The following is a 16,245-nucleotide window of genomic DNA, read 5'->3' as shown; positions in this document are numbered from 1 at the left end:
AGCGGTGCTGACAGTCGATCTATCTGCTCAGGCCTCCAGTGTCTGCTGGAGCTACCGGCTGCTTCCAGCACCACGGACAGCGCCACCAGCAAGAAGCCGGTGGTTCAAACTAGAAGCAACTTTACCGAGGTAATAAGGGAGGGAGGGAGGGAGGGGGGGGGGGGGGGGGCGCAATTAAAAACACCCAACATCCTTTCTGTGTGTTCTCGGGCTGAATTAACCATTTTATGCTTTAAAATAACTCATCGTGCATCAGTCTCTGTAATGCGACCCGGCTGTAACAGCTCCTGGAGCCTAAAAGGTGGACTAACTGAATTTAGGGGAGCTCTCTGAACACATGACATCATCTCCCAGAAAAGGGAAGAAAAAAAATACACCCGGGATTCAGGATTCACTGCTTGTATCTCCGATGCAAATAATACCTGGCAAAGCTAATTTCACTTTAGCGACTTACGATTATTCTTCACGTCCACTGCGTCGTTAAACGTGATGAGAAAGATGTGTCGGTCATTAAAACACAGACACAGGCTACATCTGCAACGATGTGTTCGTGTTTGACCACAGGAAAATAAGGGCTACTGTTCAAGGGCCTTCGTGGGTACAACGTGGCACTGAACCATTACTGACCTCGCTCTGATTTTTTATTTTTAGAATATTTTACTCTAATGTCCTGGCAGATCGATAATGTAAGATTCACGCAGTTGTGCGCGTGTCTGCGCGCGTAAGTGACAGCAAGCACATGGCGGCCGTTTCTAGTACAACACACTGACACACATCGGAGGCTCGACGGGGCAATAATCAGCTTGTGATTCGGGTTTCTGATGCGTCCTTGGTCTGCCCTGCGTTCATTCATCTTGTGCAGGCTCGATAGAAATCTGATGCACATCCATTATACGGCCGGTAATCATATCTACGGGGTCATAAATGAGGGCGAGAGACAGAAAAAAAGATGGAGAAAAAAACGCTGCAAGTCGATAGGCTACTTACCGGGGTTTTATCTTGCTGGCTCGGGACTCCATTGCTGTCTGATGCTGCTAATGGTTTCATAATGAAAAAATGTTCACCGGGCTAAAATCTAACATCCCGGACCTGCTCTATGCTACAGCATAGACCCTCATTTTCATCCAAAGCGACCTGCCCTTTCCCCTCCCTCAGCTGCGCCGTCTCCCTGGAAGGAGGCGGCGGCTTGTCAGTTTTGGGAGTATCCGCTGTTCCTTGGCCTGATTTGACACTCCAAACCGACACCACCTTCTGCGTTTATTCCAGCCACCCCGCTTCTTCCAACAGAAATATCTTAAAATCACCGAAAAGGAGGAGGAGGACAGAGGGGGAAAAATCCTTTTATCCAAGCGAAGAAAAACAGCCAGCGTCTTCTCTCCGCGCAATTGACAATCACATCTCCAAGCTGAGAGCAGCGGCGCGCGATAAGAACGCAGAAACAGGGGAAAAGATGGGAAAAATGGCTGACAACACTTTCACTCACGTTTACTCCCTCCGCCTTCCTTCCCTCTCTATCTCTTTCTCCCTCCCTCTCGCGAAAGTAAAGCGACACACGCGAAAACACACACGCACGCCTTTATGCACCATTAGATTATTTGAAGACCGAGACGCCTGCAGCCTCCGCTGAGGTACTGTACGTTAAACCCAGCGGTTTGTTTGTAACGGGAGCAGGGGGATGTGTGTATGTGTGTCAGTGGTGGTGGAGGAGGGGGAGGGAGGTGGTGGTGGTGGAGGAAGAAGAGGAAGGGGGGTGGGGGGATAAGGACCTCCTCCCTGCCTGAGAGTGATGCTGTCAGAGCAGCCACTATGGCTGTGCTCATCTGGAGGACTTACAACACCTCAGCTCTGATAGAGAGATAGAAGAGGGTGGATGATTAAATAAAAATGAGGAAGATGGATGAAAAGCAATGTCCAAGGAGAGATAGAAGGTGATACACAGCTGAGAAGTGGGAGGAAGGCGATAAGTCCAAAAGGTAAAAAGAGGTAGAGGGAAACAGAGGGATGAAGAATTGGTTGGTAGAGAAGAGCACAGTGGAATAATGCCATTATCCCTCACTTCAGCACCAGACCATGGCTGGAGCTTGTTGGCATAGAAACGGAAAAAGGAAAGCCATTTCCTGGGTGGAGAGATGGCAGCACTTCCTCCTGAGTGTGAGAGTAAAATATGGAAAGAGAAGAAACAGTAGCATTGCTTCTCCGGAGAGGTGAAAGCATTCACAGGGGGCTCACTGCAGGAACACAGACTGGCAGCAATGATGTCACACTGTCACTCAGCTGGAATAGCCATAGCAACTGGGTGAGCACGAGCCCCCTGCACCCACCCACTCATCTACCCATCCAGCCCGCTACACACCCTCTAGGGCCTTCAGTTGCTGTGGCGACGGAGGCAGCAAGACATGCTGAAATGGAGGCAGGGAGGGGAGAGAGTGCATAAAATAGAAAAGTGGCAATAGACTCTTCCACTTCACTCAGCTGTACTACAGCGAGCAGCAGCATCACCAATCAAACACACAACATTACATTTTGCTTTCTGAGAGGAAGAAAAGTACTTCTTATATGTGTGTGTTCAGGTGGGAGGCCATGCCTGTGGAGACTCTAGATACTGGATAAATAGAAGGCTCTCTATCTATCTATATATATATATATATATATATATATATATATATATATATATATATATATATATATATATATATATATATATATATATATATATATATATATATATATATATATATATATATATATATATATATATATATATCTATATATCTATATATCTATATATCTATATATATATCTATATATCTATCTATATCTATATATCTATCTATCTATATATATCTATATATCTCTATATATATCTCTATATATCTCTCTATATCTCTATATATATCTCTATATATCTCTCTATATCTCTCTATATCTCTCTATATATCTCTATATATCTCTATATATATCTATATATATCTATATATATCTATATATATATCTATATATATATCTATATCTATATATATATCTATATATATCTATATCTATATATATCTATCTATATATATCTATATCTATATATCTCTATCTATATATCTATCTATATATATATCTATATATCTATATATATATCTATATATCTATCTATATATCTATATATCTATATATCTATATATATATCTATATATATATCTATATATCTATATATCTATATATATATCTATATATCTATATATATATATATCTATATATATATATATATATATATATATATATATAAAAAGGTCTGCTGACAGACTGAGATATGAGGAGGACTACACAATGACAGAAACTGCACCACAGGGAACAATGAGGATTTAGACAGCAAAACCAAAGGCAACAAACTACAGGCCAGCTTGCTACTCGCCACAAAACAACCAGGAATTAAGCTTAGAAACAACACGCAGAGCACAAAACATTAAAAGAAGAGTCGTGTCTGTTTACACGTTATCTATACTCAACAGCAGATTAAACTATAAAATCACATAGAATCTCGAATAGTAGATATACCATTTATTATCATTTATTCTTTTGGTCATTGTTCAGTTATCATATTCCTGCATTGTTGCAGGTCTCAGTCATTTTGTCACCACTGTCTGTTTTTTAGCATTTTGCAAAACTGCTGGAGGAGGATGAATCAGTTCCCTTTCGGCATCAATGCATCACTTTGTTACACAACATGAAACGAGAAATATTACTAAAAAATTTATTTTTAGGCACATTAACTAAAACGGTGAACCTTTTTTGCACTTTTTTTTTAACTTCACTTTAATATAATGTGTATTTTTTGGTTCTGGACTGTGGCCAAAACACAAAACATAACCTGCAGGTATCATGCAGAAGCTGTGACAGGCAGTATCTTTGGCATTTCATAGCATCACAAATGAATCAAAAATGAAGCAGTGCTTTGCTCCAGCTCTATATTATTCACATCCATAAGCAGGAATCATAATATGATTTTAGAGCCTCATACTTAAGATGGATCTAAATGGTGCAATATAAACTTAATTTCTGACAAAGACTGATGAACATTTGAAAATGAAACAATAACTAATCCAATAAAACCACTGACACATTATTTTTTCATGTATGCAGACAGCTGATGCTGTAGCCTTTTAGTAAAGAGTCTGGCTGCTCCGCTTCAGACAATGCTTAGAAAGCAGCGTACTACACGCTGGTTTTGGAGCTGCTCCAGTCAAAGCAATGGGGATGTGAGTGGGAGGCGGAGAGGGGGAGGGAAGCTGGAGACCCGGTATGACATCACCTCTCCTGCCCCGGAGCAATGATGTAATGTATCAAAACAACCAAAAAGCTCAGGTGCTTGGCTGTGCAGCCCAGTCATTAATGTCTCCAACAATTGCCGGCGGGGGGAGGACCAGGGCATCATTACATCACCTCGGCAACGTGGTTGCGTCTGGGGAATATCAGACCCTCCTGCCCAGCCCCCCTTGTTTAAAGCTTTCATAGCAAGCTCATTTAAAGGAACAAACAAGCCAATTAATCATTTTTTTAGTGACTAATCACAAGCTCAAGGTAAAGGGAAAGAGGCAGGTGAGCATCGATCTTGGGAGATTGTCAGAGTGACATGAAAAATGCTACTTGAAACACCAGTAATGAACTTGATCTCAATTGCAGTGTGTGCTAAATGCACGAGGTGGGTGAGGGGCCTCATCTGCCATTTGTAAACCGCCTGTGAACCCAGTCAGGCTTCAATTGTTCCATGCATTTATAGGGAAAGGCCATGTGATTGTGTTGTGCCTGCTGATATGTGGCATTAGGGCACTAAAAAACTCATTACACTGCTGGATCAAACACCCCTGCATAGACATGACACACATGCACAGCCAAGTATTTCAATGGCGATAGCAGCATAAGGCACTCATAAATCAAGCATTTTCTTGGCACCAGCAAAGCAGGATCAAATTGTTCAGTATTACAGCAACATGTAAGAAAAAAATAATGCAAGAGAAAAATGCCTTTCTTTGCCAAATCCCAGACATACATGCACAAAATCAAACCAACCAGCACTGCATGACTGAGCTGTAGTTACTCAAACTTTAATGTCATCACCTCATGATCTTTCTTTTGGGATAGTTGAAAGCAGATTGAAGACACATGGATAAAACAACATCACTGGTATTGCAGATGACTGAGCAATGGAGGATTTCACAGACATTTCTGTCCACTCAGCTGATCCCACAGTAAATCCTAGTTGTGGAGGAGTTGCCCACCCAAGAAGTTAAAAAAAAAAAAAAACTTTATTAACCTGATTTACTGGCACACAGTGAATTGAAGGTTGTCACCACAGACCACTAACCTCCTTTAATGCACACAAACTTATATTTTTTTTATCAGAAAAAAAAAAATCAGAACAATAAATATGACAGGAGTTATTCTTTTTAACAGATTACTGTGTGTATGATGCATTGTCTTTAGGACACCCTTGATGCTCTAGAAAAATCTGAAACAGACATCTTACTTAAGTACTACACCTGTTAATGTATACTTGTCTTTTTGTCTTAATTGATTTATTTGAACTAAAAAAACAAACAAAAAACAACAACTTGCTGTTATGCTCATAAGATGACTAAAAAAAACTCCATAGGATCAATCAGCCACAGACACCTTATACATCAGCACTTTGTGGAAGACACACAGTGGCCATTAGAGGATCAAACTCAACATACTTTGATTTATTGATCTGTCTCTAACCTTGTTCGGTGAATTTGTAACCCCACGTGTAGAGAGAACACAGCGCATTAATCCTTGATGCCAGTCCCATTACGCTGGCTCTAAATAACTTTGTTAGAACGCAAAAGATGATCTAATAAAGAGACTCCATTTTCATACTTGCTACAGCCCGAGGGATCATTTCATTTTTCAAGCTGTTATCACCTCCACGCTGCTCTGAAAATAATTTGACAGAAACTCAGGCAACCAGGCACATCTGAAAGATTACACTTGTAGGTTCACGGGGGCATAACATCTGTTGTGCCCGTGCACCTGCTACAAGGTGCATAAATAGGAAAAGTGAATCAAAAGACATGTTTTCAGAGAATAAGCAACAAAGTGAGATAGTTTCCAAATGAGTGACAGGTTGATCAGTGACTAGAGGTTTCCGGATCAAGTTAACGACTGACTGTAGAAGCGAATGAACTGGAAGTCGTTAGCACTGAATGCTGTCGGAGCGAGCCGAATTATGTGGTTTTAGTGTCACAGTTACAACTGCATGTGTCGACTCATTCTTAATCAGTGGAAAGAAAAGGAAATCTTTAACCACAAAAGTTCAAATGCACCTGAAAAGCTAAAACTATACAATTAACAACTGATGGACACCATCAACTCATTATCAGTAAAATCCCAAATGCAGCATACAACGCTATTAGGATCAGCTAAATTCAAGATATTCATAGGGTCTTTATGTACCAATTAGCAAAAATATTCAAATCAATCAGTGTTCACCTGGATAGGATGGATCAGATGGATGGACTGGCATTCATGTGGATATTAACTTGACAGTCTATAACATCATAAAGCCTTTGCAGACCAAGCTCACACCCTGATGGCAATGACGTCAAACTTGTTTCTCCAGGGACAATGAATTCTGCCACACCACAAACACTGTTTAGAAATGAGTAGAAGGAACATGACCAAGACCAAGGTGTTGGCGCAGGGCTGTTAAACTCCCACTATCTTATCAAACATCCCTGCAAAATGCGGTGACTGGCACTGGCCAAACAAAGATGAAGCTGACAGGAATCCGATTAGCTTTGGAAGTATTTAGTCATAAGAAAAGACTATCAATATTCCTTCTATGGAGACCATCAATGTTTGCACATTTTTCCAAAACAATCCATCCAAGAGCAGTTAAGATATTTCAGTCTATACCAATATGATGGACAAACAATCTGGCTGACACTGACGTTAATTGGGCTGAGAATTTACCGTGAGATCTTCAGTAGACCTGCAAACTGTAGCAGATGATACAAATCACATTTGTACAACTACCTTCACTGTGAAAACTGTCCTAACAATTTCAATCTGTTGATGAGTTAGAGGGAAGAGTGCACAATGACTAGTTAATAGAACCTTAATGAGACACATGGTCATTACGTCAGGATTTAAAACCGGCTTCATACTTTAAATTGCTGGAAAGTGTGCAGAGTCAGATACAAATGGATTAATTGTCCGTATGGAATTTAATGCACCTTCTGAATTACCTTTTAGATTTCAACACTTCATTGCCTTTTACAAATTTACATAAGAAGATATTACCTTATGCAAGTTCTATTCTTCAATTTTATTGACGGATCATGGTTCATATCAGTATCAATTCAGTACCACTGACATTTCAATATGAGGAGTTTCAATAAAAGGCTGATTTCATGTCTGTATGCAGGTCTGTCATTTCAAACAGAGCCAAGAAAAATAACACTAAAACACAATCATCACATTCCCACTTTCTCAGCTTTTTGACAGCTTTAGGGAACTTTGAGAAATGAGTTGGTGAGATAAGTTGTCATTTTACCCCTTATTTACCCGGTCACTACAGTAAACAAATCTAACATTTGTTTCTAATTGTTTGGAGAGATTTTGATCAAATTTAAGTGATAAACACCATTAAAAAGACGCCCAGGGTACCATGTTATCATCGCCGTGCAGGCTCATTACCATTGAAATAAATGTCATCTGTCAAGCCTTTTGAAAATACTCAACTTTCAAAAAAGGTCTTTGAATGTCAAAACTGACATGAAAAGCACATCAAATGTCAGTAAGCGTGTTCTAGCACACTGGTTGAGAAATGAGGCGCAGCCTGTAAATGAGTACTTGATTTTGTTCACTTGCACGAGGCAGCGTTTCAGCTGTATTATCAGGTCTGAACTCTCCCAAAATATCTGCTCTATTTCCATCAAAGCATAATGTTTGATATTTGGCTATTAATAACTATAAACACTGATTGTGTCTCTGTAGTCCATGCTGGGAAAAGAGGCGTGGGTGTTTCATTTCAAAGAAACAAAGGAAACTTAAGCTGCAGCTGTAAATGAAAATGCATATTTATTACATTACATATATACATGTATAACACTACAGAAAATAAAAGGGATGATCATTTCCTTCAGCAATGACCATAATCAAGAGACTGTTGAGATTTTAATTACTTTAAAATAAGCAGAACCTTTGGGGCTGAAGCGGTGTGCTGAATAATCAGCTGCTCAGAGAATAAACTGGAAACGAGGATTTATTATTTGTTTCAGGTTAAAACAATTATTTGCTAGTGTACCAAGTTTATTATATAACTCATAACATTATCTGTCTATATTTTTTAAAATCTGACAACATATATCTTCAATATTTTGACTGATCTGTATATTTTATGGCCCAAATGATGACTGAATCAATAATTGATAAAGAACATAATTAAGTCAGGAAGGAGATAAGTGTAGGAAACTGTTTCTCTACTCCTTGGTGTAGTGCCTATACAATGCCTATTTCGACACCGGGGCTTTTGTGTCCCTGCACAGCTGAAGCGGAGCAGGTTGTCACAAAGGACAGCTCTAAAAATAGGAGCTCGGCTTTTCTGCGGCCGAAAGTGGCAGGTTTTGTTCTCTCTGCATTTATCAGCAAGTCTGACTGCTCAACACTTTGAGCCCTGATCTTTTCAACCTCTTTGTCATAATCCATCTCTGCTTAAACACTGCAGGACTCTGTGATGAAATACTGAGATATGGTATATACCCTTCCTCACCTATTGGTAATGCTATGTTTGTACACTTTGCGCTGCATAAACTGCTCTTTTAGAGGTTAGATAGGTCTCGAAATGGCTGTTTTACACTTTTCAAAGCCATCATGATCGAGCAATCCAGCAGCAATGGCAAGACCAACCAGAACCACACCCACACAGCAGGAATAATAATCCAAAATTTGATCATGCTGATGTTGTGATAATTCAATTGGAGTGTGTGTGGTGCAGACTTCACCCTTTATCAGCCTTCATGCCAGGAAGTCGATGTATTTATTAAGGAAGTCTACTACTACCTACAGATATGAGGGAAGAGACGCAGATAAAACCACCAGGAGAAGCACAAACACAGACATCTAGAACACACAGACAGAAGAAGAAACACACCCACACTAGGAAACAAGACATAACACTGTTAACAGATACGGTACCTGGGGTTTATTGCATTCCTGGAAGCCGGGTTAAGGAGAGCGCCGTGGAAAAAGGAGAAAAGATCAAAGTTATCAAACATGTCACTTGCTAGTCGAGTGAGAAAAAAAGTTGGTAAAAGCTCCACGGCTATCTATAAATCAACCATTTTCAAGTTTCTATTGTTCTGTTACTTGACAGTTTTTCTATATGATTAAATTCTATTATGACAAGAGTTCCCATGTTAAGGCAGATAACTTCAGCCAAAGTGTATCTCCTCTGAAAACAAAGATGATATCGACCTACATGGCAAAATCTTTCATTGTTCCAGGACTCGACAGCCCAATTCATCTTCAAGGTGAAAATATAACTTTTCTCTGTACTCTTAGACAAGGACTGTTATAAAGAACACACATTCACTTGCATCATTATTCTGCCTTGCACACACATACCTCAGCATGCCTGTAGACTACTGAACAGATCACTTCCAACTGCTGGGTTTTTTTCCTTACCACTGCAGGCTAATTTGGATCTCTAAGCAGACAATAAGACTCACTGGGTTTTCTTTAAAAATTGCATTTGCTAACCATGCAGCACTCAGTACAGCAGCTTATCTGTGAAGCAAGCTTAGCACAGGCAGGAATAGGACCACATTTTTCGAAAACCAATACAGGCATTCACTCTCTCACACAGAGTTAGGAGAGGTTGACAGCACACTCATGTTTGTTCAATAAATATCAAGCTCCAGCTGATTACCTGGATTAGAACAGCTCTAGTATAAAGACCGGAAACGAGGATAAGGGCAACCTGGTGCAATAAAGCTACACATTGTTGTCCACACACTTGGGTTATTGTAAGGATTAAACAAGATGTGATGCAATAATGGATGAGCTTTAGGAGTGGTGGTAGGAGGACTTATTACATTTGAACAGTGCTAGCAGTTTCTCTTGTTGCCAGTGTTTACGCTAAACTATGCCAGGCTAAGCTAAGCTAACTGCTAGCTTGGTCCAGCCTCTTAAATATTGTAGAGGGACGAGTCTGTACACCAAAGTCACCAAAATACAATATTATGACCTATGAAGAAGACCTGAAAGAAAAAAAATATATTAAGTCACATCAAAAAAGCTTTTATTGTTGTTTCTTTTTTAAACCTGCCATCCACAAAGTGCACCGATGACATATGGGCCATCTGTAGAATCTCCCATATATCATTTTCTGAAGTGCTTCTGAAGATCAATACATCTCGGAGAAACTGATAACATCCTCACACAAACTTCTTCAGTGTGTAATGCAATATTTTTGTTCAACACCTTAAATTAAAGCTGAGAGTCGTCTGCCCTTCAACTGCAACTCGAATTTCTCACTTCACGTCTGCTGTGGTGCGGAAAATGTGAAAACTGCGTCACTGCTTAAATATTCCTGGGCCTCACTGTACATCTTAAAGCGGTCAGTGGATGAGTGAGCAATGTCACTGTCAAGGACACTCCAACAGAGCACATGATTGCTGATGGACACATTGGCTGTTTGGGATTAAACCTGCGACCTTCTGATTATAGGGCGGCCTTGCTAACCACCAGGGCTCCTTGGTGGAGAAAAGGAGTAAAAGGAGTATTGATTGCCTGCCTCCTGCTGCTTGTGTAATTATAGAACATCTGTTTGGGGCCTTGGATGTCGTGCTGGACACCAAGTAAACCCAGAGGAAGGAATATTATTCATCCACACAGAGAGTCTGGGGTGTCTACAGGGGGTCTGAGGAGTTTTATTGGAAGGGGGGGGGGGGGGGGGGGGGGGACAGATGGTAATATGTTTAAAATCTGTAATGGATAAAATCGGCAGCGTGGTAAACACAAAGCCTTAACAGGAGCCACATTGACATTTCATTTCAGAGTGAGTGACAGAATCTGCACAAAGACCTCTAGCAAGTGCCTGAGTGAGAGATCAGAGACACAATCTGTGTGTGCATGTCGGTATGTGTGTGCGTCAGGTCGACAGAAAAAATGGCTGTTGATATTAGCGGAAGAGATGGAGCGTGTGAGATTAAGTGCAAAATGGAGAGCGACTGAGAAATGGAGATTATGAGCATTTGCTACAGAGAATATATAAAGATCAAGTGTGTGCGTGTATATATGTGTGTGTGTTTTCATTCTGAACAAGGCACACAAGTGTCAACTCACTGCTTTGAGCACGCAGGAGGCATGTGTTGAATCCTAAACACGGCCCTCTTTCACTGCCCCGATTCATCTCTAGAAGCAGAAATGTGTTTTTATATATCTGCCTCCATCGATTTAAATAACAGAACTGTCTGCAGAGTGTCTAATGATGGAAACTTGAATTTTCAGAGGAGCTTTTCAGATGAGAACACTGACTGCATATAACTTTACATTTCCCGTACCAAACTACAGGAATGAGAGCATGACTCCGTTTTGATATGTAGCCTTACATCATACCTTTAATCAAAAGCTTTTAAAGGTACCCTGCAGAAGAAAAAAGTGTGGTCACTAAGTCTGACAGTAAATCAGAACAGTACTTAGAAAGGAAGCCCAAACTGCCATCTTTCACCATAGAAATACTGCAAAGGGCAGTCCGTTTCTCTACCTGCAGGAAGATGAATTACTAACGCCAGCCGACACACGGCGTCTGCATTGAAGCAATGCAAGTTTGAAATGTGGTTTTAGAACTCCAAAGGTGTTTGGTGTAGTGCTCATAAAAATATCGTCGACAACTTCTCATGTCAGACTCAGACTACACAAGAAATATGTTCATAACAGATATTTATACCTGCAGAATACACAGTGCCTCGACTAATCACGACTTCCATCGTTCATTGTCTGTTGCTGACTGCCGTCTTTTATGGCATCAGCGGACGATAACAAACAAAACTGTGCATGATGCTGGCAGTTCAACCAAGCAAACATTTCGCTTTCACGTTGCCATTTTTTTAAACTGTTGTCTTGTTAAGATTAAAACAAGTACAACTGTACAAGCTCTGTAATAGTGTGGCGTATTTTCCACCTACACCATCAATTATTAGTAGAAACAATTTTCCAGGTTGTAAAAATAATAGAGCCAAATAAAGCTGTGCAGGCAGATTTCAAATTAAGATCTTCCTGTGCCAGAGCCAAGCCAATTATGTGTGAAATCTGGCCACAAAAACACAAGATTAATATCATATGGGCTTCTTTACATCAACTTATAGATATGACCAGTCCTAAATGCACATATTTCCCAATTAATATGTCTAGCATTTAACAGCTTCTGCGTCGCAAATATATGCAGATGAGAAAAAAAGATGGCACTTATTCTGATGATTCATCTATTTAAGTGATTCATTTTAAACTGACCCCTTTTAGTCTAACACTTATTATTTGCACAGACTAAAACAGCAGCTCTAGTCATCTGTGCTCTCTGAAACAAGACATACAAGTTCACTTCCCCAACAGTAAATTAAACAATTCTGTTTTTTATTTTAAATGCATGCTGTACATCTTTGTATTTCCATTTAATTCCAAGGCACGCTGTATGGAATTGCATAAAGTGTAGCAAACAAACCAGTTAATGAGATCATTTAAAGGAGCGGTTGCATATCTTCCACGGAATGTCAATCCCAAATAAGTCATCCAAATGATAAATGGGGTCCAAACAGGTCCAAATGAAGCCATTAATTTAAAGCGTTCTGAAACTATCTAAATCTACTTGATCAAGGATTTGTACTTTCTTTGAACTCAGAAAATCAAATAATCTTCTCTTCATACAGATGATAGCTCTACTTCAGACTGTGGGGGAGAGTGGGGTCTGCATGGAAGTGTCAGCTCTCCCACTGGGAGTTCCACTACAGGGTTAGCATTACTTTTATATTTTAGCTATGAAGCCGGCACTCTGAAGAGCAACTTACAGTGGAATGTCCAGGTTGTTGTAGAGGGGTCAGAGAAGCTCACACAGATTCTGTCTGCAGACGCTGTGTGACCTGTGGCCAGATCCTACTCATCATTCTGAGGCCTGAGCACTAAACGCTCACAGATTTAATCAATGTACCAGGTAAATGGCTGAAGCAAGAGGATGCAGGGGCTCATGTAACATAAATACAGGAATCAGTTAACACTTTGCAGCATATGTGGTGTTTCCTTGATCATAGAAAAAAAAACTTAAGCAAAGATTTAATGGGTTGATAATTAAAAAAAATTCTCCAGATTTCATAGAAACTGAATGTTAGGACTGGCTGCTCCTGCCATAGTTATCCTTTCCCTCTGGACTTGAACAGGACTATGAAATCCACTTCATTCTGTTGAACACTGTCCAACATTGGGAAAAATGTACAAACATGGGCCAGAATGCCTGATTTTTCATAGACGAGATGATTTGACGCTTTCAGCGGGAACACGCCTTCGTTTGTCAGTGTAAAGACTGGGAACGAGCCAATCTGTCACTAATAACGAAGGATACTTATCCTACTGGGAAAGCATTAGCTATTTCAGGATCTAATGCAGCACCAAGGACAGTGGCTGGGATTGGCACAGAACATCTCATCATGCACATTGAAATACGAAAATAGAGATTAATGATGAAGTTTACAAAACATAAATGATGTGAGGAGAGTGAACGGGCAATGTGAACGGACCTCTAAATTTGTTCCTTCTGATAATTTTTTGCCAATGAACCAAAACTATTTTATCAAATACTAAAAATTCCTCAAGTCTCGAGATGACATTTTCAAGTACTTCCAAAAAAACAAACAAAAAAAAAAAAACCCACAAATGCAGCACATCAACAACATAGTAGCTCATCTGGCCCACGATCCATCACTGTTCACATATAATTGTAATGTGTGAAAAACAGAAAGAAAGTGATAATTTTTGTTGTTATTGGTTGGTTGTATTGCACAAACTAATGAGAATTAAAATCCACTGAGAAGTCAGAGAGGCTCAAACATTCATATAGATATGTATTAATCTTGTTTCACTAAAATCTGACCAATACCTTAAGACAAGGAGCGATTCTTGTGAATTGTGAAGGCGTAGACTGATGGGCAGCTCGTAATCATCGTCTTCACACTGGAAAAGCTATGACTAACAATGTTTGGAACCATTGCATAAGAACAGAATACGCGACTCATGAGTTATCAAAACATTCCAATTAAGGTAATTTCTTGTTTGACAAATCATTAAAGCTCTAAAGATAAGAGTTTACAAAGTCAAATACTGTGAAAATGGCTAATAACCAATGTTCAAATGTAAAGGACTAATCGATTTGGCTGTTTTACAACTTAGTTTATGAACTGGTGGTGAGACAAACAGGTAGTTTAAAGCCACATTAGGCTACCTTCAGTTTTACAATTTATGAACAAACCTACGGAAAAATAAGTCAGTTAACTTATCAAGTATAAGCAGAATCAGCTCAGCAATCAACAGATTAGTTTTCATTCTTCTCCTAGAAGCAGTTTACCTTCTGAGGTTTTTGTACTTGGTTCCATATTTGCCTTCATAGCAGTGACTAAGCTGAATGAAGAAAAAGAAAAAAGAAAAAAAAACCTTGCCTGCTGGAGCGATATTCTGTCTTCAATCCCAAGTTTTTCCTCAGTGCATTTCTCACCTCTTAAAAGCGCCTCGGGGAAGGAGAGAGGAAAATCTGAGCGGTGTCTGGCATTCTAAATTCTGGAGATTAGCTTGCTATGTCAGCTTAGCATCCGCCCAGATTCAGCTTCTCTGTCACTCCACACCCCTCCACCCCTCTGTCAGCAGCAGCAGCAGCAGCGGCGGCAGCATGCTGCACTCTTGTTAACTTAGCTCCCTTCCCTACTGTACTTCTAAGTGCACTCGAGCACAGCCCATCTGGGACTGCTGGTTGCCATAGCACCCGGTCCATCCTTCCCACAGGAGCGGTACTAGAGTGAGGAGAGTTGGGTATGTGACAGGAGACGTCGGGCCATGAGAAAGTTCAGTGCAGTCTTTTGAATCAAAAACACTGCGCGTCTATATTTAGGATACTGGGTGGGGCTGGATGGAGGCAGGAAGACTACTTTGCCGCATTTTCCCATTTGGAGCTCGATTGTTTCACAGCAATACAAGTTCAAAAAAACAAAAACGAAACTGGTACACTGACAGAACGCCCGGGGGAGTGTCAGGAATGAAGGGAATGCAGTGAAATTGTGCAGAACAGGTAAAACTGTGTGCAGCAACTGCATGCTGGGTATTTGCATCATTAGTGTGAAAATGCTTCACTTCCTATTCCCAGGGAAAGAAAGCATGAAGGGGAGAAGGCATGGTGCAACACAATGGGCAAACTTAGTCCTCTGCTGTCAAATCGCCTCAGATGGGTAAATTCAATACTATATGGTACAGTAATTAGATCAGACTTCTTCAAAAAGTCAGCGTTGCAAACAACATTTCTCCTTTAAGCAATTAGCAATGGAAGAAAATGTGTAGTTTGAAACAAGCCCTTCTGTTTAGCATGTAGTCTTCCATTTTCTCTCCTTGTACAGTGCAATAACTAAGAAAACGATCTTAATGTTTTTATTACGAACAGCCGTTCTGTGCAACACCAAATGTGCTGGAAAATTTATATTGTGTGGAAAAATATTAAAGGGTGAGTACAATGCTAAATGGTAACATTTGAAACTTCATGCAGGTCACAGGAAGCAAAATTGATTGATGAAGGGTAGAAACCTATCCCAGCTACACTGCCTAACAAAAGTATTGGACCACACCTCTTAACCTGCAGAGCTTCAAACCTTCTCTGGCATTAACATCAGTGTGCTTCATGGAGCGGGTCTCCATGATCAAGCAGCTCCTGTGGCTATATTGTGTAGGCAGCCAGTACTATTGCTTGTATAGTCTATGTAATAAGCAACAGATTTGTGATCTTTACCAGTTTGTCACACAGTTTATTGCCATATTATCATAAACAGACTGGAATTGCCAGCTTTACCCTTTTCAATCACAAACTGATAGACTGACGAGCAGGCTGACGGGATCTTATCTGTATCTTGATGGACCAAAGTCGCTTTGAGGACGGTCACCAATTGTGAGCAGTAGCAGACCTAGTGTCCATCTCTCAAGCAAATATTTCAA

The 16,245-nt window shown here is 40.2% G+C and overlaps 1 protein-coding gene across 13 annotated transcripts in view; it reads right to left on the bottom strand.

Annotated features, from left to right (window-relative positions):
• The window catches only part of rapgef2b (Rap guanine nucleotide exchange factor 2b), a 120,710-nt gene that overhangs the window by 29,881 nt on the left and 74,584 nt on the right, over positions 1 to 16,245 (bottom strand). For 8 of the 13 annotated variants that reach the window (XM_026182865.2, XM_080304699.1, XM_080304719.1 and 5 more), the window contains exon 7: positions 9,205 to 9,222. The exons of 3 other annotated variants lie outside the window; for them this stretch is intronic. In XM_026182865.2, the coding sequence (XP_026038650.1) occupies positions 9,205 to 9,222 (18 nt within the window). Of the gene's footprint in view, positions 1 to 987; positions 1,655 to 9,204; positions 9,223 to 16,245 lie in introns of those variants that run through there. 2 more of the 13 variants (XM_080304741.1, XM_026182941.2) reach the window with 1 other exon arrangement.

Source organism: Astatotilapia calliptera, chromosome 2 (assembly GCF_964374335.1).
Source record: "Astatotilapia calliptera chromosome 2, fAstCal68.1, whole genome shotgun sequence".
NCBI classification, from domain to species: domain Eukaryota; kingdom Metazoa; phylum Chordata; class Actinopteri; order Cichliformes; family Cichlidae; genus Astatotilapia; species Astatotilapia calliptera.
The sequence above is the reverse complement of the archived record's forward strand: the minus strand, read 5'-3'. Positions and strand labels throughout refer to the sequence as shown.